General features: G+C 56.7%; 12 protein-coding genes across 12 annotated transcripts; 8 read left to right on the top strand and 4 right to left on the bottom strand.

Annotated features, from left to right (window-relative positions):
* Positions 1-61: 61 nt before the first annotated feature.
* On the top strand, positions 62-1,806 carry KVR01_005522 (uncharacterized protein; the record flags this gene model as incomplete). Its single annotated transcript, XM_044783030.1, has 2 exons — positions 62-115; positions 142-1,806. The coding sequence occupies 2 exons, from the start codon at positions 62-64 to the stop codon at positions 1,804-1,806; spliced, it is 1,719 nt and encodes a 572-aa protein (XP_044645967.1).
* Positions 1,807-2,197: 391 nt separating this feature from the next.
* KVR01_004931 (uncharacterized protein) lies at positions 2,198-3,958 on the top strand (the record flags this gene model as incomplete). Its single annotated transcript, XM_044784865.1, has 5 exons — positions 2,198-2,219; positions 2,281-2,428; positions 2,497-3,483; positions 3,550-3,681; positions 3,739-3,958. The coding sequence occupies 5 exons, from the start codon at positions 2,198-2,200 to the stop codon at positions 3,956-3,958; spliced, it is 1,509 nt and encodes a 502-aa protein (XP_044645376.1).
* An 18-nt stretch (positions 3,959-3,976) lies between these two features.
* On the bottom strand, positions 3,977-5,396 carry KVR01_005641 (uncharacterized protein). The gene is made up of 4 exons (XM_044787860.1): positions 5,163-5,396; positions 4,841-5,092; positions 4,497-4,779; positions 3,977-4,433 (listed from the first exon to the last, which is right to left on the bottom strand). Exons 1-4 carry the CDS (start codon positions 5,202-5,204, stop codon positions 4,177-4,179), a joined length of 834 nt encoding a protein of 277 aa, XP_044646086.1. The 5' UTR covers positions 5,205-5,396; the 3' UTR covers positions 3,977-4,176.
* Positions 5,397-5,784: 388 nt separating this feature from the next.
* On the top strand, positions 5,785-7,055 carry KVR01_005212 (uncharacterized protein). The gene has a single exon (XM_044792055.1). The coding sequence runs from the start codon at positions 6,090-6,092 to the stop codon at positions 7,029-7,031; it is 942 nt and encodes a 313-aa protein (XP_044645657.1). The 5' UTR covers positions 5,785-6,089; the 3' UTR covers positions 7,032-7,055.
* Positions 7,056-7,258: 203 nt separating this feature from the next.
* KVR01_005116 (uncharacterized protein) lies at positions 7,259-9,343 on the top strand. The gene is made up of 4 exons (XM_044792673.1): positions 7,259-7,704; positions 7,769-8,360; positions 8,431-8,923; positions 8,987-9,343. Exons 1-4 carry the CDS (start codon positions 7,585-7,587, stop codon positions 9,048-9,050), a joined length of 1,269 nt encoding a protein of 422 aa, XP_044645561.1. The 5' UTR covers positions 7,259-7,584; the 3' UTR covers positions 9,051-9,343.
* Positions 9,344-9,349: 6 nt separating this feature from the next.
* On the top strand, positions 9,350-10,789 carry KVR01_005033 (uncharacterized protein). Its single transcript, XM_044785296.1, has one exon. It carries the CDS (start codon positions 9,482-9,484, stop codon positions 10,700-10,702), a length of 1,221 nt encoding a protein of 406 aa, XP_044645478.1. The 5' UTR covers positions 9,350-9,481; the 3' UTR covers positions 10,703-10,789.
* Positions 10,790-11,247: 458 nt separating this feature from the next.
* On the bottom strand, positions 11,248-12,531 carry KVR01_005469 (uncharacterized protein; the record flags this gene model as incomplete). The annotated part of the gene is made up of 1 exon (XM_044793343.1): positions 11,248-12,531. The coding sequence occupies one exon, from the start codon at positions 12,529-12,531 to the stop codon at positions 11,248-11,250; it is 1,284 nt and encodes a 427-aa protein (XP_044645914.1).
* Positions 12,532-12,986: 455 nt separating this feature from the next.
* KVR01_005608 (uncharacterized protein) lies at positions 12,987-13,553 on the top strand (the record flags this gene model as incomplete). Its single annotated transcript, XM_044784022.1, has 2 exons — positions 12,987-13,115; positions 13,296-13,553. The coding sequence occupies 2 exons, from the start codon at positions 12,987-12,989 to the stop codon at positions 13,551-13,553; spliced, it is 387 nt and encodes a 128-aa protein (XP_044646053.1).
* A 1,432-nt stretch (positions 13,554-14,985) lies between these two features.
* KVR01_004873 (mismatch repair ATPase MSH1) lies at positions 14,986-18,567 on the top strand. The gene is made up of 2 exons (XM_044789911.1): positions 14,986-15,655; positions 15,784-18,567. Exons 1-2 carry the CDS (start codon positions 15,161-15,163, stop codon positions 18,409-18,411), a joined length of 3,123 nt encoding a protein of 1,040 aa, XP_044645318.1. The 5' UTR covers positions 14,986-15,160; the 3' UTR covers positions 18,412-18,567.
* Positions 18,568-18,769: 202 nt separating this feature from the next.
* On the bottom strand, positions 18,770-20,106 carry KVR01_004908 (ribosomal protein P0). The gene is made up of 2 exons (XM_044783201.1): positions 19,802-20,106; positions 18,770-19,733 (listed from the first exon to the last, which is right to left on the bottom strand). The coding sequence occupies exons 1-2, from the start codon at positions 19,973-19,975 to the stop codon at positions 18,966-18,968; spliced, it is 942 nt and encodes a 313-aa protein (XP_044645353.1). The 5' UTR covers positions 19,976-20,106; the 3' UTR covers positions 18,770-18,965.
* A 274-nt stretch (positions 20,107-20,380) lies between these two features.
* KVR01_005517 (uncharacterized protein) lies at positions 20,381-22,167 on the top strand (the record flags this gene model as incomplete). Its single annotated transcript, XM_044783717.1, has 3 exons — positions 20,381-20,925; positions 20,994-21,749; positions 21,816-22,167. The coding sequence occupies 3 exons, from the start codon at positions 20,381-20,383 to the stop codon at positions 22,165-22,167; spliced, it is 1,653 nt and encodes a 550-aa protein (XP_044645962.1).
* Positions 22,168-22,681: 514 nt separating this feature from the next.
* KVR01_005137 (type I HSP40 co-chaperone YDJ1) lies at positions 22,682-24,148 on the bottom strand (the record flags this gene model as incomplete). Its single annotated transcript, XM_044789994.1, has 4 exons — positions 22,682-23,001; positions 23,064-23,903; positions 23,965-24,034; positions 24,113-24,148. The coding sequence occupies 4 exons, from the start codon at positions 24,146-24,148 to the stop codon at positions 22,682-22,684; spliced, it is 1,266 nt and encodes a 421-aa protein (XP_044645582.1).
* Between the last annotated feature and the right edge of the window lie 689 nt (positions 24,149-24,837).

The raw sequence follows: 24,837 nt of genomic DNA, 5'->3' as shown, positions 1-24,837 counted from the left end.
AGCGTCAAGTCGTCAACTCCGCACTTTCCACCTCACCCGCTCTCCACCAAGCAGCGTCACGATGTGGTTTCTTGTCGCGACCTTCATCCGGCCACTGATCCAGTCTGGCCTGACAGTACCCTAGGTATGAGCTCGCTAAAGCGAAAGCGGTCCCGTCAGGCCTGTGGGCCCTGCCGAGAGCGCAAGAGGAGGTGCGACGGGAATGAGCCCTGCCTCACCTGCACGGATTGGGGCTATTCCTGTTACTACGAGCCCGAACTTCGACACAGGGCTTCCCGACCTGCCGGCCAGGCCGTCCCCGGGCCGTCTTCAGTCGTGTCACCACCTGTGCAGCCAAGCGCCCCGGAGCAGCCCGGCAATGTCGGTTCTGACCACACCGGCCTCGTCCGGCGCCTCGAGGCCAACTCCGGGGCGGCCTTCGTCAGGAATCTCGGCCTCAAGATCGATCCTACAAAGGCTCCGAAGCTTAATCTCTTTGGCTGGAACATCGGGACAAGGCAGTTGTCCTCCCAGATGGATTTTGCCACCTCCCCACTGCCAGTTGTTGAGATCACCTCGCTAGAACACATGAAATTCCTGGCCGGGGTTTACTTCGACAAAGTAGACCCCTGCTATGGGTTCATCGAACAAGAGCATTTCTTCGCAAAGCTGGCCGCAAGATGGGAATCACCTCAGGCACCCGGCATATATGACAGTGTCTTGGGTGGAGTCGCTGCTATCGGATGTCTCTTCTCGCAACGAAATGCCACCATCACCGAACTACATCTGGTCCGCTCAGCCCGTGCCTGTCTAGACAACTATCATCTATCTGGTCCTCCACCCATAGACCTCTTGACCGGTTGGACCCTCCGGGTCTGTTATCTCCGGATGACGGACTCGCCTCATTCCACCTGGCTCGCAAGTTCCACCTTGATGCACCTTGTCGAAGCCTCGGGACTTCACCCCGGGTCCCCGTCAGTCCTCCTGCCCAGTGCCCAATGCGACCCAGATATCCAGAGGAGGCTTGTGGGGGTTGCCCACCACCTCAATGCGTGGACTTCCTTCGACCTGGGCCTCTCCCGCGTTTCTTTCCGGACAGACGACTTGCCCCTGCCACCAGAGCCGAAGCCGGGGGACTACACTGCTGAAGTCTTGGGTCTCTTGCCCGTGTCAGTCAGCCTCGATCCGGGGAGGCTGAAGCAGGAGACGGATCTCACGTCAACACTTTCCGATGTCGTAGGAGGAGTCCACACCAGGCCGCCATCGGTTCTTGCGCAGTGCAATCTGGTGCTCTGTATTCTGCGGCGCATCCACACACAGAATCTCGACATCTCGCCAGGCCTGGCAGAGCAGGTCCTGGCCTTGTTAAAGAAGGGGCTTGGTTGCGCACGGAAGATGGTCACCGAGTGCTGCCCGTGGCACCAGGTTGCGAACGTCCCTTTCCACGTGCTATGCTTCCTCCTCGTGATGGACACCCGATCATCCCTTGCGATGCTCCCAGAAGCGATGCAGACCCTGAGCCTCGTTGCCTCAACCTACGACACGGAAGCCATGAGGGAGGCGCACAGTGCGGCCTGTCTATTGGTCCTGCTGCACCAGCAACGCAGGAAGGACGACATTGCCATCCTCGGCGAGGCCCTCAACATCCACCATCACGAGCGGCAGGCGGCAGCACCGCCACAACAACAAATAAGTCCCAGCGCCGAGGACTATTCCTGGCTTGGTGCCCTGGTCGCGGACCTCCCCGGGCTTCAGCGGATAGACTTTGACCAATTCCTGCATGCGGATCTGATGTCTGGCCCCTCTTTTATGGGCGGGTCTAGCTGAGAAATCAACTTGTGAAGACAAGAATTATGAAGAAGAAAAAGCAATCATCAAAACATTATTAATATCTCCCGCCGGATCCATGCTGTAAAGCATTCTCAACGGGTCGAGCTCCGGTATAAGCGGTGCGGATATTGCGGCCTCCCATCTCCGCCACCACTTTCCCCAAAGAAGCAGATGCTCGAGACTACAAGAGAGCCGCAACACCCGGGCCGTGTCCAATGACAAATAACGAATATGATGCGAGCATAGACTCATCAAATGCAAGACAATTCCTTGACAGACCTGTCATGTTTCTTTTGTACTTCACACTGTGAATCTTGTTTGTCAGAGTTGCCTCGAGCATCAGCTTAGATTGAGACCTGAAGCCTAGATATTCACGAACTACCGTCACATGCAAAGTTCTTGTGTCTCAGGTAAACACATCTCATCTTACAGACAGAGGAATGACTGACTCTGTTAACAATGTCATCACAGGAGTGAACAGAATGGATTCCATGGAGAAATTGTCCATGGGAATGGGCAAGTCCCTCCCGCCTATGCTGCCAGAGCCCGATACATATACGGTCGAATTCGACGAAGCAGACGATCCGCTACATCCATACAACTGGAGCCGCTCCAAAAAGTTAGCTTTGTCCTTGATTCATCAATCAATTAGCCCAAATACTAATGGCATTTCCTCGTCTATCACAGACTCTTCACATCAATCCTAGTCTGTTTAGGGACTTACATAGTATCCTTCAACAGTGCCGTCTTCGCCCCGGCCACCCAGGCAGTTAGCAGAGACCTCGGCGTGTCGAGGGAAGTCGGCACGCTCGGGACCACCTTGTATGTGCTGGGCTTCGCATGCGGCCCGCTCATATGGGCACCCGCGTCCGAGCTATGGGGTCGCCGGTGGCCCCTGACCATCTCGATGCTCGCGGGAGGCATCTTCACCGTCGCCTCTGCCGTGGCCAAAGACATCCAGACGCTGACCATATGCCGCTTCTTTGCGGGCGCGTGCGGTGCGGGCCAGCTCACAGTCGTGCCGGGCGTGCTGGCCGACGTTTTCGACAACACCTACCGCGGAGTCGCCATCCAGCTCTACGCCCTGACGGTCTTTGGTGGGCCGTTCACTGCCCCCTTTGTGGGTGGCTTCATCACTTCTAGCTACCTGGGCTGGCGGTGGACGCTCTACGTCCCTGCGATACTAAGCTTTGTCAATGGGGCAGTCTCGCTGTTCTTTCTGCGGGAGACGTACGCGCCGTGCATCCTTGTCGAAAAGGCAGCGGCTATGCGCCGCCGGACTGGCAACTGGGGGATTCAGGCCCGCCACGAAAGGGTTGAGACTGACGCGCGGGCGTTGGCCGAGAAGTACTTCACTCGGCCGCTGCTCATGCTGGTAACGGAGCCTGTTATTCTTTTTGTGTCGATGTATATGTCGTTTATCTACGGTATCGTCTACTGCCTCCTCACAGCCTACCCCATCGTGTTCGAGGAGGTCCACGGCATGGCCCCTGGCATCAGTGGCCTTCCATTCCTCGGCCTCCTTACGGGGCTGACTCTAGCGCTTATCTTCATTCTCTCGAAACACTCGGCATATGTGAGGAAGCTGGCGGAGAATGAGAACGTGCCGGTCCCTGAGTGGCGTTTGTCACCTACTCTAATTGGGGCGCCTATATTTGCAATCGGCATTTTCTGGTTCGTAAACCCCTCGTTTCACATGAGTTACTACATGTCCATGTTAACAATCTCTCGTCCTAATAGGTTCGGCTGGACTGGATTCGACCCTAGGATTCACTGGGCCGCACCCACCCTGGCAGGCCTGTTCACAGGGTTTGGCATTCTATGTGTCTTCTTACCTTGTTTCAACTATTTGGTAGACGCATATCTGCCACTGTGGGTTGCCAACGATTTACTCGCGTGTACTACGAAAGAAAAGCTGACTTTTAACAGGGCCGCCTCAGCAGTTGCGGCAAACATCATGCTCCGCTCAGCGGTTGCGGCTGGATTTCCTCTCTTTTCCAGGCAGATGTTCGAAAATCTCGGTGTACAATGGGCTTCTACTCTTCTCGGGTGCCTAGCGGTGATCATGATTCCGATCCCCTTTGTATTGAGGAAACTCGGCTTGCGTTTAAGGAGGAAGAGCAGGCTTCTCCAACAAGCTTCTGTGTAGTTCCGGAAGAAGCAGATAATACCATTATACTCGGGAGACGCATTTCACGTATTCATATGCGGCCACATACAAAGTCTTTTCACCATAGGACTTGTTTTGCCATCGACGAACTAGACGTCTTAGTTCCTCCGTGTTGCACTAGGAATCGTGCCCTATTTTCCATTGCCTTTCCGTATTCTTTATGGTTCGTATGGAACAGAGCTCGGCTGTCCACGCGCTCAAATGGTGACCGCAGCCGTGATTCCAGCATCCATGAGCAAAGTACCTGCATTGATGTACCTCGTAGCAGGGCAGCAGAGGTACAGACAAGCGGAGGCAACCTCGTCTGGCTCGAGTGGACGATCCAAAGAAGTTAATTTCTTCAAGATCTCGGGTGTCTGAGGAATCCTACGGCATTCCTCCTCGTACATTGGAGTCCTCACCCATGATGGGCATACCTGGTTGACACGGATTCCATCCCCTTTCAAGTCGGTCGCTGTTTTTTTTTTTTCATGGTCAGTGATGGGCATTGTTATGAGAAGTGTCCAACAAGACGTACCCGCAGCTTTTGTGATGCCCGTAACGGCATGTTTAGAGGTCGTGTAGGGCGCTTTTGCAGGCACGGCCACAAGTGCCATGGCCGAAGACACGTTGACGATAGACCCACGGCCAGTATCCCGACTTCCGTGTCTTCCGAGGTTGACTGTGATAGGCTCCTGAGAGCGCATGATCTTCCCGACGGCGCGTGTCACAAGGAAGATGGCTTTAGTGTTGATCCCAAGTACCCGATCGTAATCGTCGGGATCGGTCTGATCGAAGGGAGTATAGGAGGAAACATCCACCTGTGGAAGTTTGAAGTTAGCTCATCTCAGTCTGTGCTATATCACCTGCGTGGTAACCCACTCCGAAAGCATTAATGCAGTAATCGATACGACCAAAGCGTTCTACGGCAAGTTTGACCATGTCATCCACAGACGCGGCGTCCGTGACATCAACCGAGGTGGAATGGAATCGATAGTCAGGATTGGATGCCAGGGCCTTGCTCTGTTCCGCAGCTTCATGTGCTCCCTTGGAATTGATGTCCGCAAGCAATGCACCTTTGATGCCAGCTTCAGCGAACATGCAGGCGACCTCTCGCCCGATACCCCCGGCCGCCTATCGAAGAGGTGTAAATTAACATCTCCGATCTTCTCATGAGAAGCGGGGCAGTTGGTGATGCACTTACGCCAACGACAAGGGCAAACCCGTCAAGTCGGAACTGGGCCATTGTCAAGTAGCCTGTGGGCAAAGACTTTCAGAGACAAAGCAGGATCTCAACAGATCATTTGGAATTGGCTGGGAACTATAGTCTACCTAAAGAAAAGGTCTCGGGTTGGACGCAGAGTCAACGGCTGAATATCGGCAGTTGGCCAAGAGGCGTGAGCGCTACCCAGTGGCGCTGTGGTGGCACAGTCATCTCAACCAATACTTCTTCTGCGACGGAGGAAAATGGATAGAGAGCGTATGTTTGTCATTATACGCAAATGACGTACAGGAAATGGCTTCTCATATTTGCAGCCGAATTTTGAGCCCGACTTTTGTGCACCAACGGAAGCATTTTGCAGAAATAATGGTTTTCATTGTCGACACATACACAAACACAAGAACACAAGAACATGTATGTTTTCCCCTCCCCTCCACCCAACTGCCTAGCAAGGAAAAGGATTGCTACTGTAAGGGCGGATGCTGCTTTTATAGTGTGTCAAATACACTCTGGATAAACAAGAATGGTTGTGTACATATACTATCCTCTTGGCTTTGGGAGAGACTGTAAGGGCCACGTTCAAGAATTATGAGCAAAGTGCCTGCTCTATCAAGCGACATATAGAATTGAGACAAGTGCCACAAGTCCTAAGAGACCAAGATGAAATATGCCGTTCAAATGTTGACATGGCCTGATCATCCCGAGCCACAGCTTGACCTAATAATTGCACTACTGATTCCGAACCCCGCCTTTATCTTCGGCCCCCGAGGTCTCGGAAAGTCTCGTGCCTCCATCCAAAGTCCCCGTTCCTTTAAGAAGAGACTTTGGAAGCCCATCTAGCCATCACGGCCTGAAGTGCAAATGAGCAAAAGCAATCAGATCGGCCCAGCACCTTGAAACACTAGGAAAATGGCCGAACACTCCTGGCCTGTCCGAAGAGTACTTCTTCACCCCCCTCCACTTGAAGAGGTGGCTGCCGCAGTACGAAACGGGCTTGCATCGAACTTCGGCACGTCAAGTGCTTCGGTGTCCCACCCGCCCGACCTGCGCCATCCGCCGTTCCACCTTGCTGGTCGTGGCCTCTCCGGCAACCCACGCGTCGCGGACATAGGCGGGCAGAGGAACCTCTTCCCCGAGATCGATCTGGACAAGCGATACGATTTGCTCAGGCTTTCTGGGCAGATGGAGATGGCGGGTGGTGTCTTGATTGGAGCAGGTGCCGGGCCATTCTTCGACCTGGGACGCAACATAGAGCTGGCACCAAACATTGCGTTCGGTTCCGCCGCAGATGGGGAGCTGAGAAACTGTACCCGCTATGCCAAGGTGCTGGACGACGGCGGCGCTCTATGTGAGAAGATCGTCACCTCTACAGGTTGTGCGCTGATGTGTAACCTTTTTGGCTGCGACGGAGAGGCGGGCCCGCTGTTGCACATCAAGGGGAAAGGCAGGACGGGGAAGCTGAACTTCACCGAGGCTATCCAGAAGGGCCTCGCGGATGTCTACGGCGACCGGCTGATCAGTGTGGGTGGCGTTTTTGTGGTTCGGTCGGGCAGGTTGAAGATGCATGTGATGCCCGACTTTCCTGAGAAGGCATTCACGAGCCGTCAAGACGTCGACCGGTGGCTCCACTGGTACGACATGGACACGCCGATGGTCTGTTTGTCCGTGCTCCATTCCGGTCATGACAAGGACCTCGGACTCAGGAAAGAACATACCCACTGCTTTGGGGCTGACGGTGCTGAGGACAACAGGAGAGGCGGACACTACCATTTTGACTTGGATGAAACGATGGAATCAGTCGAGTACGAAGGGTGGTTCAATGTTGCCGAAATCCTGTACAAGATCGACTAGCTGGTCCTCATCTCAGTATTGATGTCAATAGCACGGTCTAGCTCCGTCGAAACGGGATCGTCGCAAGGGGTATAGCTCTTCAGGTTCTAGTGCCGTCTTGAAGCTCTGACGGGTGCTGGGGAAAGAACCCTGGAACGGAGAGCTTACGTAGCCAGGGACAGACAGCGGCATGGCACCGAAGGTACTACGTACCCAAAGGTAGGTGGTACATGCCCCGTTCCAACTATTGTAGTCCATCTTCAGAAACAACCCATCTCCCCGTTATCTCCTCCCCAGTTGCGCATTATAACAACGAAGCAGCTATTTTTTTTTTTTTCATCGACGCCTTGATCAATTGATGCCGGCCTGTCCGTGAAATCCCAACGTGCTAGTAACGCCGACGTGCACCGTTGAAACACACGCCACATTGTCTCATCTCGCAAGTGACGCCGGCCCAGAGAGGTGGTCGTGGACAAGGCGCCGTGCGCACCTCGCAAGGTTGACGATACCTGCCCCCAGCAGTCCAGCACCTCAACCCTAGATCTTGCGCCGACATAGCTAGCTAGCTGTCACAATGGCGCAGGTATTTCTCGACCTCATCACCTCCTTCGGGAACTGCCTGAACTGCTTCCCCGGCTCTCCGTCGCTCAAGATCAACAGTCGCAACTTCAAGATCCTGAGGTTACTCGGCGAGGTAGGCTAGCCCCCATTCCCAGCTAGAACAAGAACAACGGGCTCATGGGCACATGCCCCAACAGGGCGGCTTCTCCTACGTTTACCTCGTCCAAGACACGTCCACCTCCGAGCTGTTCGCCCTTAAAAAGATCCGATGCCCGTTCGGCGCCGAGTCCGTCGCGCAGGCCATGAAGGAGGTCGATGCCTATAAGCTCTTTGCCAACACCTCTGGCATAATCCACAGCATCGACTACGCCATCGCCTCGGAGCGCGGCGGCGGCGAGGCCTCCAAGACCGTCTACGTCCTGCTGCCGTACTACAGGAGGGGGAACCTGCAGGACCTCATCAACGCGAACCTCGTCAACCACACAAAGTTCCCCGAAAAGAAGCTCATGCACCTGTTCCTCGGGGTCTGCCGCGCGCTGAGGGAGATGCACGTCTACACCGGCCCCGGCACCGGGGGCGGCTCAGGACCCGAGAGGATGGAGATGCGCGTCAATGGCGTGGACGAGAATGTCGAGGCGGCGCAAGGCAGGTCAAAGAGGAATGGGAACCAGGAGTCGGGTGGGGCGGACGAGGATGACGAGACGGAGCAGCAGAGGCCCTTGATGCACGGCAACGACGGCGTGCCGGATGGGGAGATCAAGAGCTATTCACACAGGGATATCAAACCTGGTAAGGATTCCACCTGCCAGCCGACCGTCTGAGGCCGTGAGGCTGCACAAGCAGGGCTGACGTGCATCAGGCAACATCATGATCGACGATACTGGCTCGGCACCGATCCTTATGGACCTGGGCTCCATCGCCGTCTCCCCCATCCCCATCACATCCCGGTCCCTGGCCATCGCCACACAAGACACGGCAGCAGAGCACAGCACGATGCCATATCGGGCGCCGGAGCTCTTCGATGTCAAGACGGGTACCGTGATCGACACAAAGGTGGATATCTGGTCGATGGGATGCACATTGTACGCCTGCCTGGTAGGGAAGTCGCCCTTCGAGATGCGCAGCGACGAGACGGGCGGCTCATTGAGTATCTGCGTGCTGGGCGGGGACTGGCGCTTCCCAGACGAAGGGCCTGGCGGGACCAAGAGGAAGGCGCCGGTCAGGAGGACCAACACTGGGATGGGCCAAGGCGGTGGTGCGAACGGTGCGGCAGAGGATCTTGTTATCAGTGATCCCATCAAGGAGGTGGTAAGAAAGTGCTTGAGTGTGGAGCCGAGTGAGAGACCTGACATGTGAGTGCCCTTTCCCTGGTCTATTGGTGTCTGTCGGAATGCCCACTGACTTTGTGGCCGCAGCGATGAGCTGATTAGGATGGTTGAGACGGTGGTCGATGAGCTGCCTGAGGATGAGTCGACGTGAGGTATCCTGGGCTGTATTTGTGAGCCTCATATGCGATTTGATTGATGTACACAAATTTATTCATGAACGGGGTTGGGTGACTTGGTGGGCGTCAGGACTCTGCGTATGGCTCAGAACGAGTAGCAATGCAGTGAAGAAAGTCTATGAATTAGAAGGGGCAAGCATGAATACCAACCGGTACTGCATGTGGTTGGGGAAATATCCTACATCAATTGGGCGGGCCGGGCGTTGAAGGTGTTCTGATGGGATACCGCCGTAGTGAGATCTACCTAAATGTGAGACGACATGAAAAATCGCGGCTTCTTTCCCAAGTGAACGTCACCAAAACCCACCACTTCAAATAAATCACAAACACCAAGGGCTCAACCCCGCAATAACTCACATAACTTCCACTACTGTAGACCCGTTCGGAAACTCAAAATATCAAGGCAATGCGGCACTTTGGCACCAAAGCCGCCGGCAGCCTTGGCCGCCCAAGCAGCGTCGACGAGGCTGACCGCACCACATCAGCATCGCCACCACCAGACGTCGACAGAAGCCAGGATGCGGGAGGAGTTAAGGCAGTCGCAGAGGAGGAAGAGGAAGAAGAGGACGACTACATGAACATGACCTTCGACGACCCGCCCGCCAAGCAACCAGAGACCTCCCTGCAGCGAAGCCAGCGCCTGCGGAAAGAAGGCCTCAAGCGCGGCATCATCCCGTCAAAGGCAGAGCTCGCCGCGCAGGAGCGGCAGAGACGAGAGGAGGGCCTGTCCAGATCTCTCATCACCGGTGCGGCTGGGGGGGCCGGCCCTGATGACACGGGGACGCCTCCCCCAGCAGCCAACCCAAAGACCAAGAGCAAAGGCCTGGCCATGATGGCCAAGATGGGCTTCACCCCGGGCTCCGCTCTGGGCAGCCGTGACAACCCCTCGGCGCGCAGCGAGCCTCTCCGCATCGAGACCAAGGAGGACCGCGGCGGCATCGGCGCCGACGCCGACAAGAAGAGGAAGCTCGCCGAGGCCGCCGAGGCCGCCGGGGTGGCCAAGCGCGCGCGCCTCGAGGAGATCGGGGACTACAGGGTGCGCATGGCGCGGGAGCGTGACGCCGCGCGCAAGGAGAAGCTGGTATTTGCCGCGCAGAAGATTGCTGAGAAGATGGACGAGGACGGAGAGGGCGCGCCACCCGCCCCTGCCGCCGGTGCTGGTGCTGGTGAGGTCAGGGGCGGGGCCAAGAAGGCGGTGACCTCGCGGCCGCTCAAGTCAGTCCCCGTCGTCTACCGCGGCCTCGTGCGCCGCCGCGAGGAGGCGGAGCGGGACCGCAGGATGCGGTACGACCTGGAGCAGAGCAGCGGCGGCCTGTCAGCCAAGCTGCCTGCGTACGAGGATGACGGCATGGACGACGACGACAAGATGGCCCTGGGCGTTGGCACCGGTGGGCCCCCGGCCGGCCGCACCGAGACCAACAACAAGACGGTCTTCATGCCGGCGGACGACCTGGACCAGGAGGACCAGGAGCTGGACGAGTTCGAGGCGCTCGAGGTCGGCGACAAGCTGGCAGGGCTGGTCGCGTATCTCAGGGAGAGGCACCGATACTGTTTCTGGTGCAAGCTGGCTTACCCTGACGAGGAGATGGAGGGCTGCCCTGGGTTGACGGAGGAAGATCATGACTGATCATGTGTACGGTATTTAGGTCGAGGAACAGTCTAGAGCAGCCTCGGCGATCAAACTCTAGCAGTCAATGGTCTACGCACTTTCTTCGATCTGGCCGGTATCAATCTAGTCCCTTCCATGCAGCCCCATCGCACTGCGTAGTCAAACAAATCTCGAGGTGTAAAATCAGAGGTCTTTCTACGTGAGAATCACTCGTTGCGAAGATTGAGCTCCAGACTCGGTTGAAGAATGTTCCTAGTTACTCTCTGCGCCCAGATGATTCCGTCCCGTGGCCCTCAAAGCGCGTACCAGACTCCCAAAGCTATGTCAGGTTATCCAATGTCCATTGCCATGCCGATTCCCAAGCGTCAAAAATAGGGCGACTCAGATGCCCTTCCCATATATATATGTATATCCGCGCCCAACTGAAACGCCGACACGGGTATCCGAACTATTACACACGAATTAAAGTTCCTGAACTCCTGACAAGTAAAAGCCCTTCAAGTTTATGCCAAAAATGAACATGCCGCGTGCGCGTTTCTCTATCTGCCCCTTGCCCCCCCCCCCTAGAGTGCGATACGGCGCTTTGGCTCCGGTACGGTTACTTCAACTTGTTCCATGTCGCTTTCACTGTCGCTGCGCTTCCTCTTTAGCGACCCCTTGCCGGTCCCGTTGAGTGCCTCCTGGGAGATCTCGTCCTCAGTAGGCTCCTGGGTTTCGTCTTCATAGTCGATGTCGTCGTCGTCGTCATAGTCCCCATCATCCTCTCCGTCATCCTCTAGTTCATAGTCCTCGGGCGCATAACGGAAGCGTCCCATGTCGTCGTCATCGTCATCAGTATCGCTGTCGCTGTCGTCCAGATTCAGCGCCCCCAGCAGCGGGATGTCGATCTTGGCCAGCTGAGACTTGATCATCTGATCCGCGACAGAGAACAGCTGACTGTCCTTGTCGGGCGTGACCTCTTTCTCAATGTCGAATTCCCTCTCTTCCATATCCAGGTTCGCGTCATCCCGCATCCCGTTGTTGGGCGACAGGGCGGCGTCCGGGATATCCATAACCCACTTGCGGACAACCTCACCCTTTGGTGCCCGCCTCAAGGCGGCGGCGGTGTTTTTCTCGCGCAGGCCACGGCGGAAAGCCCGCTTGCTCTTGCGCCTCCTCCTCCCGATCCGGTCCCGGATGTACCATGCCACGACGAGCATGGCAGACTGCATCATCTCCTGGCACTTCTGCCTGTGACCGGTAGCCCAGGTCTGGCACCGCTGTTGTTGGTAGTTCAAAATCGCCTGGCATCTCTGCTGGTAGAAGGCTGCCATCCGGGAGACCATCTGGACGTATTTGGGGTCAGCAAAGGCTGGGTGATCGCCGCCGAGATCAAATAGGTGTTGGGCGGCGGTGTCTGGCGAGGCAGATGGAGGTGGGACCTTTGTTTCTGCGCTAGATTCGCTCCTAGATGGCGTGGACGATGACCTAGCAGACTCTTGTGATAATGACTGCTGCTGCTGCTGCTGCTGCGATTGTGGTTGTGGTTGTGGTTGTGGATGTGGCTGTTGTTCTTGTTGCTCTTTCTCCGCTTGCTCCTCACTCTTCTTCTTCAGGTTCAGGCGGTGCTGTTGTTGCTCTTGGAAGTGCTTCTCTAGGAGCGAGGGTTCCTTCTTGAGCATTGGTCCATTCATCTCCCTGGCAAATGTTTTGAGAAGCGAGGGGTTCGTCAGGTTGTGCGTGAGACCTGGGATTGCTGCAGGGGCGTGACTCGGGCCGTGTTTGAAGAAAGACTTGTGGTCTGGTGGGAGTGGTAAGGGAATTTGGGAGGAAAGGTTCAGCATCATAGGGAATGTCGAGGCATCCATGGTTGTTGTCGGTTACACCCAGCAGGAGAAATTCGGTGACAGATGTGGCGTGATAATCGACGTTTCTGGGGCCACTGCCACGGCCGATTTCGCGGGTTTACACTTGCAGGTGACCAGGTCCCTGTCGGTCTGCAGCCTTGTATGAGGCAAAGAATAGATCTTGTTTCCAATGAAACCTGCCGGGAGAGCCAAGTATAAAACTTGAGGAGCGGAGCAGGCAGGAATATCTGAGCAGTGCGATGGGTTGGACAGGTAGATATCGAGAGGGAAGGGGGACAGGAACTCCTGCACCCCGGAGGCTGACGGTGGAGACTAGGGGACGGGTTGAATAAATACAACACGCAGAGATAGAGAAGTGAGCAGATGGGACAAAACATGAGTGCACTCGCATCCACGCCGCTCAGGGGGCCCAGGAAGGACCACGGCCCTACGGCTGCAGGCAGTCAGACTGGGGAATGGGCAGGGCATCGGCCAGCGTGGGATTGCCAGGCAGCGTGCAGACGTCAGTACCTGCTGTTTGGTATTTCGCGGAGAAGATGGGCTGGTCCAAATCTAGCTCGCAATGGGCCCATGGGGCAACGGCGGCAAGGGGATCATCAGCCTGACGGGCGAGATGGGACGGTGGGACCAGGACTGTGGCAGACCGAGAGGCTCCCATAACGGCGCCAGGGCGAGCCGGCACTGGCGGGAAGCAGGGCCCAAGGGCGAACGCATCGTCGAGGAGCTGCTGACGGCGGATGAACCCCGCTGGAGAAACGGCAGAGGAAGGGGAGGGCTCTGCAGAGGACGGGCAGACGTCTTTCGACTATGTCGTGGATATTAGGACAGTTGTGAGCGAGAAGCGGGCCAAGCTGATAAACATCGAACGAGAAGTGATGAAAGAAATGCGGGCATCGGTCGATGCCGACGGCTGCTGCACAAGGGTCCTCGGTGCGCCCTGCCCTTGGCCCCATCGCTCCCCTTGCCCAGCTGCCATGTGCCGTTGGCCTGCACTGCGCTGCACCTGCTTTGATTTGCTTTGATTTGATTTGGTCAAGCTTATGCCACCATCAGCCCAGTCCTGACTCCAGTTCATCTCTTTGGGAAGTGATCCGGGGCGCAAACCACACGTCTGCCCGAACTCAAAATCGCGGGCCCGAGGCCCTTCCGCCTGTCGGACCCAGCGCCGCGGTCGCACACACGCGAGGTGGGAAAAAAAAAAAAAAGAAAAAACGAATGCGCTCGCACACAGAATGTGAGAGGCCGAGGTAGAGAGCGGGGTGAGAGGCCGGGCGGAAAAACCAACAACAAAACAAATGCAGGGTGCGTGCCCGAGTTTACTTCGTGGCCGCTGTTCATTGCCCGATATTGGTCCAACGCGAGATGGCCACTGCCAGATGCAGATCATGCGTGGCATGTTGGACAGGCTGTCGATCGGTTGCTTGTTCCTGACCGGGTAGCTTGGCTGGCTGGCTGGCTGGCCGGCCGAGTGAGCGTGTTGTCGTGTCATTTTGCAGTGATCTCGATGATCAACCAATCCATATCACGGTTGTGGCATGGCTGGTGGTTGTGGTGTTGCGACCCCAGGGACGAGCGGGTCCGCGGCCCGAGGTGGAGGACAGGCACTGAGGTCGTGTCGAACCCAAGCAACCAGGGTCCTGTTCACACAACCTGGCAACCTGGCAACCCGGCAACCTGACATGTGTATTTCGCCCATGCGATCGCGGATGTGCGATTCACGATTCTCGATGCTTGAAGGGGCTGAGGCGGTGATCCACAAGTGAAAATTGCCTTCCGACTGCCGACTCCGCCGAGGCTGCGAGGCCGAATTCATCGCTAGCCGCAGTTCATGCCACACCTGCATGATACTTGATGTACTCCGTAGAGTGTATGTACCGTTCACCAGCCATGCCTGCATTTATCTGCCGCGTGCCAATAAATGTGGTGGGACATGGTGCCAGGGTCCATGATATAGGTGAAGGTGAAGAGTAGAGCGACAGGTGCACAACATCCTGCAGACCATCAGTCAACAGTCAGCCCCCGAGATCTAAGGGACCAGCAGCACCGTGAGCAAGCAGTCGAGCCAGCCGAGGTCAAATCTGCTGCTCGTATGCAAAAAGTCAAAAAGATCGACAAAATTTGACGCTGGCGCCTGGTGAGGTGCCGAATCAGGTAATGCCCATTACTGGAATCGAACCAGTCACCTCATCATTACTAGTGATGCGCTCTACCGATGAGCTAAACGGGCTTAAGCTTAAGAAGTTGAAAGCCGAGTTTTGCCAAGATTGTTGAAGATTTGACGAGTGGAGGCGGCATGGGTTGGTGATCCGTCTCGCCTAGATAGGGATTACACGAGGTTGGGGTCGGGGGTGAGATTGGGGGTGGTGTTTGCGCTCTGGACCCTACCCCTACCCCTACCCCTACCCCTACCCCTACCCCTACGGAGCACTCCTTCACTTCACCAACACAACCAAACAACACCACAGAAGTCAGTCCACTTTCGACTGCCACCCTCACGCCAGCGGGCTCGTCCATTGCCACTGATTTCACGCCTCCGCCCATGTCAGTCACAATTACCAAGCATATTCGATCTGTACTGGAGATGGGCACGTGAAGGACGTTCAGAAGCGACAATCAGCACGGAGTATTGATGCTGCCCTCACTCCTAGGTCCGGCCGCTCGCTCGTCGAGGGCAACATTCCACAAACGGAGATTTCACTCTCACCTATTGGGAACATGGGCAGCTCCGACGGTTACCTTACGATGCAGGCTCAGCAGTCGATGCCATGGCATCCCGACTCGGGCGCATGTACAACCGCGTGATTTCCCCCACACCCACACCCACATTCAAATCCGGGGCAAGAGGACCAGGACTGTTGTCAGCCTCGATGATCTTCCCCAGGGGCTCGTCCGCGCAGACTCCCTGCCTGCCAGCCCTGCCGACGAGCAGGCGGCCCCGGCTGCTCCCTCATACCCGACCGTGGTGTTACAGGCGCGCCGCAACATGCAGAAGTTTGACAACTGCGTCCTATTGACACGTGTCGGTGGGTTCTACGAGCTGTACTTTGAACACGCGGACGAATACGGCCCGCTCTTGAACCTCAAGGTCGCCCAGAAGAAGACGGCTGCCGGGCCCGTGCCAATGGTAATTCTCAGCCCGGCCGTGTCCCCTCTCCTCCCCTCTCGCCCGCCCTTTCGGGTCAGACGTCGTACGTTTCTGCGCGGACCTGGCACCATCTTCTCGGATTCTAATGGTTTTGTCTTCCACACTAGGCCGGATTCCCTTTCTTCCAGCTAGACCGTTTCCTCAAGATCTTGGTTCAAGACTTGAATCGATATGTGGCCGTTGCCGAGGAGTTCCCAAATGCCGCCCCAGACCAGGCAAAGTCGGGTGGTTTGATGCACGACCGTAAGGTTGCCCGCATCATCACCCCTGGCACTCTCATCGACGAGCAGTTCATGGATCCCTATGCCAACAACTATGTCATGGCAATTCACCTGTCTGGGAATAATCTTCCGCAGCCTTCGGCATCTGCGGCTCTTGAAACACTGTCACTCGATGGCGGCCGAGGAGTTGCGTCTGCTGATGCTGCCGCGAGCGCCCCAATCGGGCTGGCGTGGTTGGACCTGTCGACAGGCCATTTCTTCACGGAGGCCACCACGATGACCTTGCTAGGATCCATGCTCTCGCGCATCTGCCCGAGGGAAGTCGTGTTGGATGATGCTCTCCAATCACGCACTGGTCATGCTATTTTCTCAATTCTCGCCGAGGAGAGACAGCTCGTAACATATGCTCCCGGGGGCGAGCTGATGACTATCTCTGACTGGGCACCAATGCTTGAGTCTGACATACCACCCCACACTCTGCAGTCGTTCACAGATAGTGAGATCAGAGCGGGCAGCTTATTACTGCACTATGTCAAGGATCGCCTGCAGGGCATTAGCATGAAGCTCCAGCCCCCGCTACGTCACGAGACCGTGCAGGTGATGAACATTGATAGGAATAGCATGCGGTCCCTTGAGATCAAGCAGACCATGCGTGACGGCACATTCCGGGGCAGCCTGCTTCATGCCATCAGACGTACAGTCACAAAGAGCGGTGCCAGGCTTCTTAATGAGTGGCTCAGCGCCCCTTCGACGTCCTTGGATGTTATCAGATTCCGTCAGGATCTTGTAGCTTGTTTTATTGCCGACGAGACGCTACGCGAAGGTATCACCCTACTGTTACGAAGAAGCCATGACTCCCAGAGGCTTGTCCAGAAATTTGCGCTCGGTCGGGGAGATGCCGATGATCTCCTTGACCTCGCGAGCACAATTAAAGCTACGGAAGACATTGTCTCTATGCTCCTGGGAACTGTTTCTGCTACTGATGTTGAATCGGCCGCAGCGAAAGAATCTTTAAAACAAATGACAGACCGCATCGACCTTGAAACCCCCCGCAAGCTAGCCCGCCGGATTCGCGAGGCGATCGACGAAGAGGGCATCGTGCAGCAGCATCAGATTGAAGATAGCGAGGCTGGGAACATGATCGCACTGGCTCAGGAAATTGTAGAAAATGAAGGCTCGGCCGAGGACTCGTCACTGCTCCCAAAATCGGCTAAAAGGCGCAAGCCGGTTTCACTTCAGAATTACTACGGCGAGGACAACGAGGTCTGGATTATGAAGCCAAACGCCAGCAGACACCTCAAGAAACTTCACTCCGAACTCGACGCCCTCCTTGACGAAAAGGAACGTCTTACGACAAGCTTGCGCGAACGGCTCAGCGCACAATCGCTGACACTGAAGTGGACTCCTGGCCTTGGCCACATCTGTCATATCAAGGGGAAGAAGGACCTGACATCGGCGTCGTCTGCCATCGCCGACATCCCCGGGCTGCTGGGCCGGCAGACGCAGTCATCGCGCTCCTTCCACCTGCCCGAGTGGACCGAGCTCGGCCGGCGGCTGGACCAAGCGCGGTTCCAGATCCGCGCCGAGGAGCAGCGCGTTTTCCAGGGCCTTAGGCAGCAAGCGGTACTCAATATTGTCAGGCTGCGCGGAAACGCGCGCGTGCTGGATGAGCTGGACATCGCAACGTCGTTTGCGCGCCTGGCGACGGAGCAGAACCTCGTCCGCCCGGTGCTGAACAATGGCACGGGGCACGTTATCGTTGGTGGCAGGCACCCCACCGTTGAGGGCGGGCTGCGGGAGGCAGGCAGAACATTCGAGAGCAATGACTGCTTCGTCGGGGCCGGTGGCGGCAGGGGCACCACCGGCCACCACGGCCGGGTCTGGCTCATCACCGGGCCAAACATGGCTGGCAAATCGACGTTCCTCCGCCAGAACGCGCTCATCACGGTCCTCGCGCAAATAGGCTGCTATGTGCCAGCCTCGTACGCCGAGATTGGCATCGTGGACGCCATGTTCAGCCGCGTGGGGTCGGCAGACAACCTCTACGGGGACCAGAGCACCTTCATGGTAGAGATGCTCGAGACGGCGACCATACTCCGGCAGGCCACGCCGCGTTCCTTCGTCATCATGGACGAGATCGGCAGGGGCACGACACCCGAGGACGGTTGCGCGGTGGCCTTTGCGTGTCTCCACCACCTCGTACATACCAATAAGTGCAGGACGCTGTTCGCGACGCACTTCCACGGCGTTGCGGACTTGGTGGCTGACCATGCGATGCGGGTCGAGGACGGAGGGGACGCGGGCGCGGTGGAGATGTACTGCACGGATGTGGCTGAGGATGAACATGGAGGGTTCGTCTACGTTCACAAGCTACGCAAGGGCCTCAACCGCCAGAGTCATGCGCTCAAGGTCGCGCGACTAGCGGGTCTGCCCGAGGCGGCTCTACACACGGCTAGGGCAATACTCGTACCCCAGCAGGGGAGGGTGGTGAGTGAGAGGATTACAGGAATATGAGCGCACACATGTCTGGCCAGAGCTAAAGTTCAGAGCCGACGGGAGAGGTCAAGACTTTTACATCCAGTCGAACATGAAAAACCACCTGTACATCTTTGATTTTGTTAGTAAAGATACCCCGATTGAGAGAACAAATAGATATCTTGTACAAAAAAATGAAGCATGAAGGCGAGTCTCATTGGGTGGTGATGAGGTCATCAGAAAGATTCAGGGTTAAAAAGCTCTTGAGTAGTTTTTTTTAATCTTCGACAAGCCTTCGCTTCGAGTAAGGAAATAGGATTCTAAACTTACCAGTTGGGTTGATGGCACGCAACGGCATTTGGCCTGTCACAGTGCAGTTCCATGAAGCACATGGGTTGGGAGCAAAGGATCCGTCGTTGTTCGCTACCAAAAGGGTTTTATCCCATGAGATGGTCCCTAATCCGACGAACCAATTTACCCGTTTTCAAATGTCCCGCAGAGAACCGGCTCAAGTCGGCTCCCCATCACGAGAAGCCGTTTATTTCATCGATCGTACGTGTCATCAAATGTCGAGAGGCGTAAAGACACACCGCTTAGTCGAAGAGACCGAAGCCCATGTCGTCATCCTCCTCCTCCTCTTCCTCCTCCTTCTTCTCCTCAGCAGCAGGAGCGGCGGCGCCAGAGTCGGCAGCGCCGGCGGCGGGGGCAGCAGCGGCGTAAGCATCGGGGTTGGCGATGCGGTCCTTGAGCTCGTCGATCTCGGGCCAGGAGAACTCGGTTCCAAGGGCGACGGAGACAACGTTCTTGTAGCCGTTGACGAAGGAGTGCATGACCGAGGGCAGGGTGGGGTAGCCGATGGCCAGAGACACGGAGGCAATGGTGGAGATGGCGCTGCCGAAGGTCTTGAGGAGCTGCTCCTCGCCGACGTCGAGGACCTCGGGGGGGAAGGTGTTGCCCTGGTCGTAGACCTGCTCGATGGCCAGACCGTAGGTGAAGGGGGAGATGTTGAGCAGGTTGAGCAGGGTGGCCTCGGAGGGACCGACCTTGGAGCCAGCCTCAACGAGCTTCAGGTCGGCCGTGATTTCAATGGTACCACGGGCGATCTTGGTGGGGACACCGAGGGCCTGGAAGAAAGAGGTCTTGCCGGGCTCCATGCCGGTGTTGCCAGCGGGGACCCACACATCGGCGGGGGCGAGAGCACCGGCACGGGCGGGGGCGGCGACCTTGTTCTCCAGGATCTTGTCGCGGATGCTCTTCAGGTCGCTGTTGGTGAAGACGAATCCAACGTTGCCCTTGACGAAAGGCAGGAGACGCTCGTACTCGGGGGAGTCGGCGATGAAGGTCTTGAGGGCACGGCGAACCTAATCCAATCGAAGCTTGGTCAGACATCTGTGCCCGCCTGCGATGATGTGCTGTCGCAATCACGTACCATGGTGTTCTTGCCCATCAGGACAACGGCATCGCCACGGAGGGCGTGACGGATCTCGTGCATCTGCTGAGACGAGACATTGTCGACGCCGACGATGAAGATGGACTTGTACTCCTCGAGCAAGCCCTTGAGCTTGTCGAAGTAGCCGGCCTTGTTAGCGGATTTGCCCCCCATTTCTTCTTTTGCTGTCGAAGCTTGAAGATAGGAGTTTTTAAGGGCAAATTAAAACGGGTTGGGAATGGTGGTGATCGAGTCGAGGTTGACTTGACGTGTGTCGGTGGAGGGGTGGAAAGGCGAGAGTTCACACAGCGGCGGCTCGTTTTTCATTTTGTTACAGCAGTTGTGATTTTTCGGGGCGGCAGCGGTGTGGCTGTGCAGAACTGTGGCTGTCTCCCGAAGGGCCTTATCGATAAGCCGCAGGCTGGACTTTTTTGGCCATGGCGGATGCATTCATGGGTACCCCGTACCTCTGGCTCATCAGCCTCGACTGACTTTTTCTTGCTGGCTTTGGAGGGTTTTTGAAACCTCTCATTCGAATTGGGGAAAGGTTCATAAATCTGTGAGCAGATTGAGCCCAACATGAAGCTGCCATTCCACAGCGTGCAGATCTGCGGCGACGTCCTGTTCGCCGCAAGGGGCGGAAACCTGCACTCATTTAAACTCACAGACGGCTCTCACATTTCGAGTTGGAGATATCCATTGGAGAAGAAGGGTGCTCTCAGGCCAGAGGACCGGCTGGTAATCAGTGTTTCGGAGGAGTCAACGCCGAATCCCTCGCAAGACGGCCATGAAGGCCCGCCTGCGAAGCGTGTAAAGCTTGACGCCGCCACCTCAGCCGCTGGGGAGAAGGAGAACCAGTCGAATGCGCCCCCAGCAGGGAACGGCCAGGCAGGAGACAACACTAGGGAGACGCAAGGAGACCAGAACAAGGACACGCCAGATGGGAAGAGAGGCAAGGTCGCCAACCCTCGTCCAGGGCCAAGATCCCAGCCGTCGGAGCGGCCCATGGTCATCATCCTGACTGCTACAGCCGACAGGAGACACCTTGTCGCAGTCACGCAGTGCAAGTCTATTTGGGTGTTCGAGCATGATGGCCTCGGTAACCTGAACCTGCTCAGCCGTAGGTACGTAGCTTCAGGCCAAATAAGGGAAACTGCGATTGTAAGGAGGCATAAAACTCACACGGCCGTAGGATCATGCCCAAGCGCCCATGCTCCCTCGTGATCATGCCCGACAACCAGACAATCCTGTCGGCAGACAAGTTTGGCGACGTCTACTCGTTGCCCTTGATCCCATCGCCCACCGCCACTGCCCCGGAACAGAAGCAGAAGGAGGGCTCACCCGCAACCGCCTCCCCCAGCCCGGCACCAGCAGAAGACAAACCCTTCAAGTCACAGGCCAACGAGCTAACCGTCCATACCAAGCGCAACCGCATGGCCCTCCTAGACCAGCAAATCACGGCCAAGAGCGCCAAGGCCCGTGCCGGCGCTCAGAAGGCCGAAGTCCCCTTCTTTGAGCGCACCCTCCTGCTGGGCCATGTCTCCCTCCTGACGGCGGTGGCGCTGGGCCACGACGCGCAGGGCCGGCCCTACATCGTCACCGCGGACCGCGACGAGCACATCCGCGTCAGCAGGGGAACGGTGGAGCAGGCGCACGTCACCGAGGCGTTTTGCATGGGCCACGGCGAGTTCGTCAACCGCCTGTGTATCCCCGAGGGCGACGCCGCCGCCGGCATGGGCAACCTTCTGGTCAGCGGCGGCGGGGACCCTGACCTGTTTGTATGGAGCTGGCTCGAGGGCAGGCTGCTCGCCAGGGCGCCGCTGCTGAGCGCGGTCCGGGAAGTGGTCCCCGGGGCTGGCAAGCTCGCCGTCACGGGGTTGTCGTGTTGGACCGGGAGGCCGGCCGGGGGAGAGGAGCAGGGCGCCGCCATCCTGGTGATCTGCGAGCGGTACGTGTGACCTTTTCATATACATGATTCATGTGTGGTGATGTGCGGATTGACTGATCGGTATAGCGTGCCCGCGATATTCTTGTTCACTCTAAGACCGACTGGCACCCTAGACTATGTGCGCAATATCAGCCTTCCGGGGAACCCGCTCGAGATTGAAGTTGTGGATGGCGATAAACTAGTTGTTGCGGTTGAGCCTACGAGGACTCACGGAGGAGAGTACGATTTAAGCAAGTCTTTGCTGAGGGTGGTACACGAGGAACAGGATTACAAGGTGACTGATGGCCTGGTCGGTCAAGTCCCAGACTTTGGCGAGCATGAAACAGATCTTGCAGAAGAGGAGTTGCAGACGTTGCTGTTCAATGCGGAAAACCTGCGGAAGACAGATTTTGAGGAGGGTATGGCAGAAGCAGAGTAGTCGAGGCACTTGTAGCTGGAAAGCAGGTCATGAGACTCTGTTCAAAGCGAACCATCCATTGCCAAAAAAACCTAATACGGATTTCACTAGGAGCTGATGAGCTCCCAGTTGCCTGTCTATGCCCCTCTAAACGCCCACGATTTGCTTCATCACGACGTAACTGAGGAGAGACAGAAGACGAGGTGTCATCTATCCTCCTCCCTTAGCATTCCTCATTACGTCCACCCCCAAGTCAGCCGCGGCCGCCGCATCGAATCTTACCGTCGCGTGTGCTGAAACGCAAGAATCCCAATGAAAGCGCTTTCTTCCAGTATGCAAGTAGACGGCAAGCCATAGCGCACCAAGGCAGTAAACTAGTCCGTACACCGCCCCTTCTACTGGCACGTCTCTAACCACAGCTAAGGTTTCTTGCAGAAAGGAAGACCCTGAAAATGGGTTCGCCGCCGCCCGATCCCACAGCCTCATGCGTATGACATCGTACGTGTGTTGCAGCTACCACAACGTCCACCACCGCTTACTGAGATGCGCACTGGACGCGCTCAGCCTGTGGGTGACCGTCTTCGTCTTCCTCATCCATACCCTCACCGCCGCCGAAGGCTCTCGCTCCGGCGTTGGTGTCTGGGTCCTCCAGATCAGCTGGCTCGGTCATGGCCTCAGCAGGTGGGACGTTCTGAACAGAGGGCGAGGGGAGAATCTTGCGGAGCTGCTCGAAAGCTTCGTCGTCGGCGATCCAGCCCTTCTCGGGGAACTTGACGTTGAACTGAATGTAAAGGTTTCCGTGGTCGTGGTGGCGGTATGACGGCATACCTTGGCCACGGAGCATCTTGACGGCATCTGCAAATGAGGTCAGCAGTTTGTCACCACGATAGAGACCGACAGATCAGTTGGGTACTTACTTGGTGCGATGGCCTCGCCAGGCAAAATGTCGACGCTCAGCCACCTGTCGTCCAGATGCTCGATGTATATGGTGCCTCCAGCCAGAGCTGTAACCAGCTCGATCTCGCAGTTGTACAACAGGTCGTCGTCCCTGCGAGTGAAACGGGGGTGAGGCTTCTGCTCGATCTCGAATACGACATCACCGGCCAGGATTCCAGGTGCTTGGTCACCCTCGCCGCGGAACTCGACGCGGGCACCGCTCTTGACACCACGGTCGACGTTGACGTGCAGGACCTTCCTGTCGACGACGGTCTTCTTGCCGTTACACTGCTTGCATCGATCCTTATCCTTGATGATCTCGCCTTCTCCGTTACAGTCAGGGCAGGCAGTCTGGAAACGCTGGATCATGGGACCCATCTGTCGCATCATGGTCTTCATGCCGTGGCCGTCACAGCCGGCACACTTGCGAACAGCACCCTCCTTGCCTCCACGGCCCTCGCACTTGGGGCAGATGATAGAGCGCTGGAGAGCGAGCTTGGAGACCTTGCCGCGGTAGATATCCTCGAGGGAGACCTTGTGAGTGTGGTGGATTGTGCGGGCCTTTGGTGGGCCACGGTTGGGCATACCGCCGCCGCCGCCGAACATTCCTCCCAGACCGCCGCCGAAGCCGCCGCCGCCGCCGAAGAACTGAGCGAACAGGTCCTCGGCGGCCATGCCACCGCCGCCGCCTGCGCCACCCTCGAGGCCAGCCTCGCCATATTGGTCGTAGATCTGGCGCTTCTGGGGGTCTGATAGGATCTCGTAAGCGTGGGAGATCTCTTTGAACTTTTCCTCGGCAGCCGGGTTGTGGGCATTTTTGTCTGGTATATTGTTAGGATAATGCAGTCCATATGAAGGCCTTGAGCGGAAGATATTACGTACCAGGGTGGTATTTGAGTGCGTTGACCTTGTAGGCCTTCTTGAGCTCTGCCTCGGTAGCAGTGGGTTTGACCTGAACAGCAGTGTCAGCCTGTGTCCAAGGCGCAAAAGCCAGAACAAAGCACGGTGTTTTTTAAGCCCTTTAACGTACCCCGAGCTGGTCGTAGAAAGCAGTCTCGCGGACCATATTGTCGGATTACGATAGACGGAGATGTGGGGGTATTTGTTGGGCGACCGGAAAGATTTCTCGCTCGTTGTCGGCTATGGATTCAGCAGACGGTCAGCGCAAAGCCACACAACTCCAGAGGTAAGTAGAACAAGCATGTAGAGGTAGTGATAGTTGTCGCGCAAGAGAAGACTGGGCAAAATCAAGAGACATACAGGAAAGAGATAAGGGCCGGAGAGAGCTGGCGGGTTGCCGCAGAAGCGGAGGGACAATAACCAGACCTGCAAGACAAGGCCAGGAACACAGGAAAGGGTATCAAGGGCTGAAATGGAAGAGGATTTTCAGATGAAGGGGACGAATCCCAAGAGAGTACTAACTTGCTGCTGGTGCGTGCAAGGGGGAAAAAAGTGGTGGTGGTGGTGATCGGGTAGTTGACAATGGACAAGGCGGCCGCGACGCTGAAATGAATTTAGCTTGCACGAACACCCACAGACTCGCAGCACGGCAACGGCAAGAGGAGGCTGAGATTGGGAGCCGGGTGCAGAGGCAGAACCAACCGGATTGTCAGCCCGCCCATCGAAAATCCATGGAATGGAAGGACGTAGAAGCTGCTCGATCTGTTAGTGGAAGACCTGCGCCACCCCGGGCGTGCCTTCCCTGACGGCTTGATGTGGCCCGGCTGGCAGGGCAGACTACACAGACCTGAAAAT

Source organism: Diaporthe batatas, assembly GCF_019321695.1.
Source record: "Diaporthe batatas strain CRI 302-4 chromosome Unknown Contig00005, whole genome shotgun sequence".
In the NCBI taxonomy this organism is placed as follows: Eukaryota; Fungi; Ascomycota; class Sordariomycetes; order Diaporthales; family Diaporthaceae; genus Diaporthe; species Diaporthe batatas.
The sequence above is the reverse complement of the archived record's forward strand: the minus strand, read 5'-3'. Positions and strand labels throughout refer to the sequence as shown.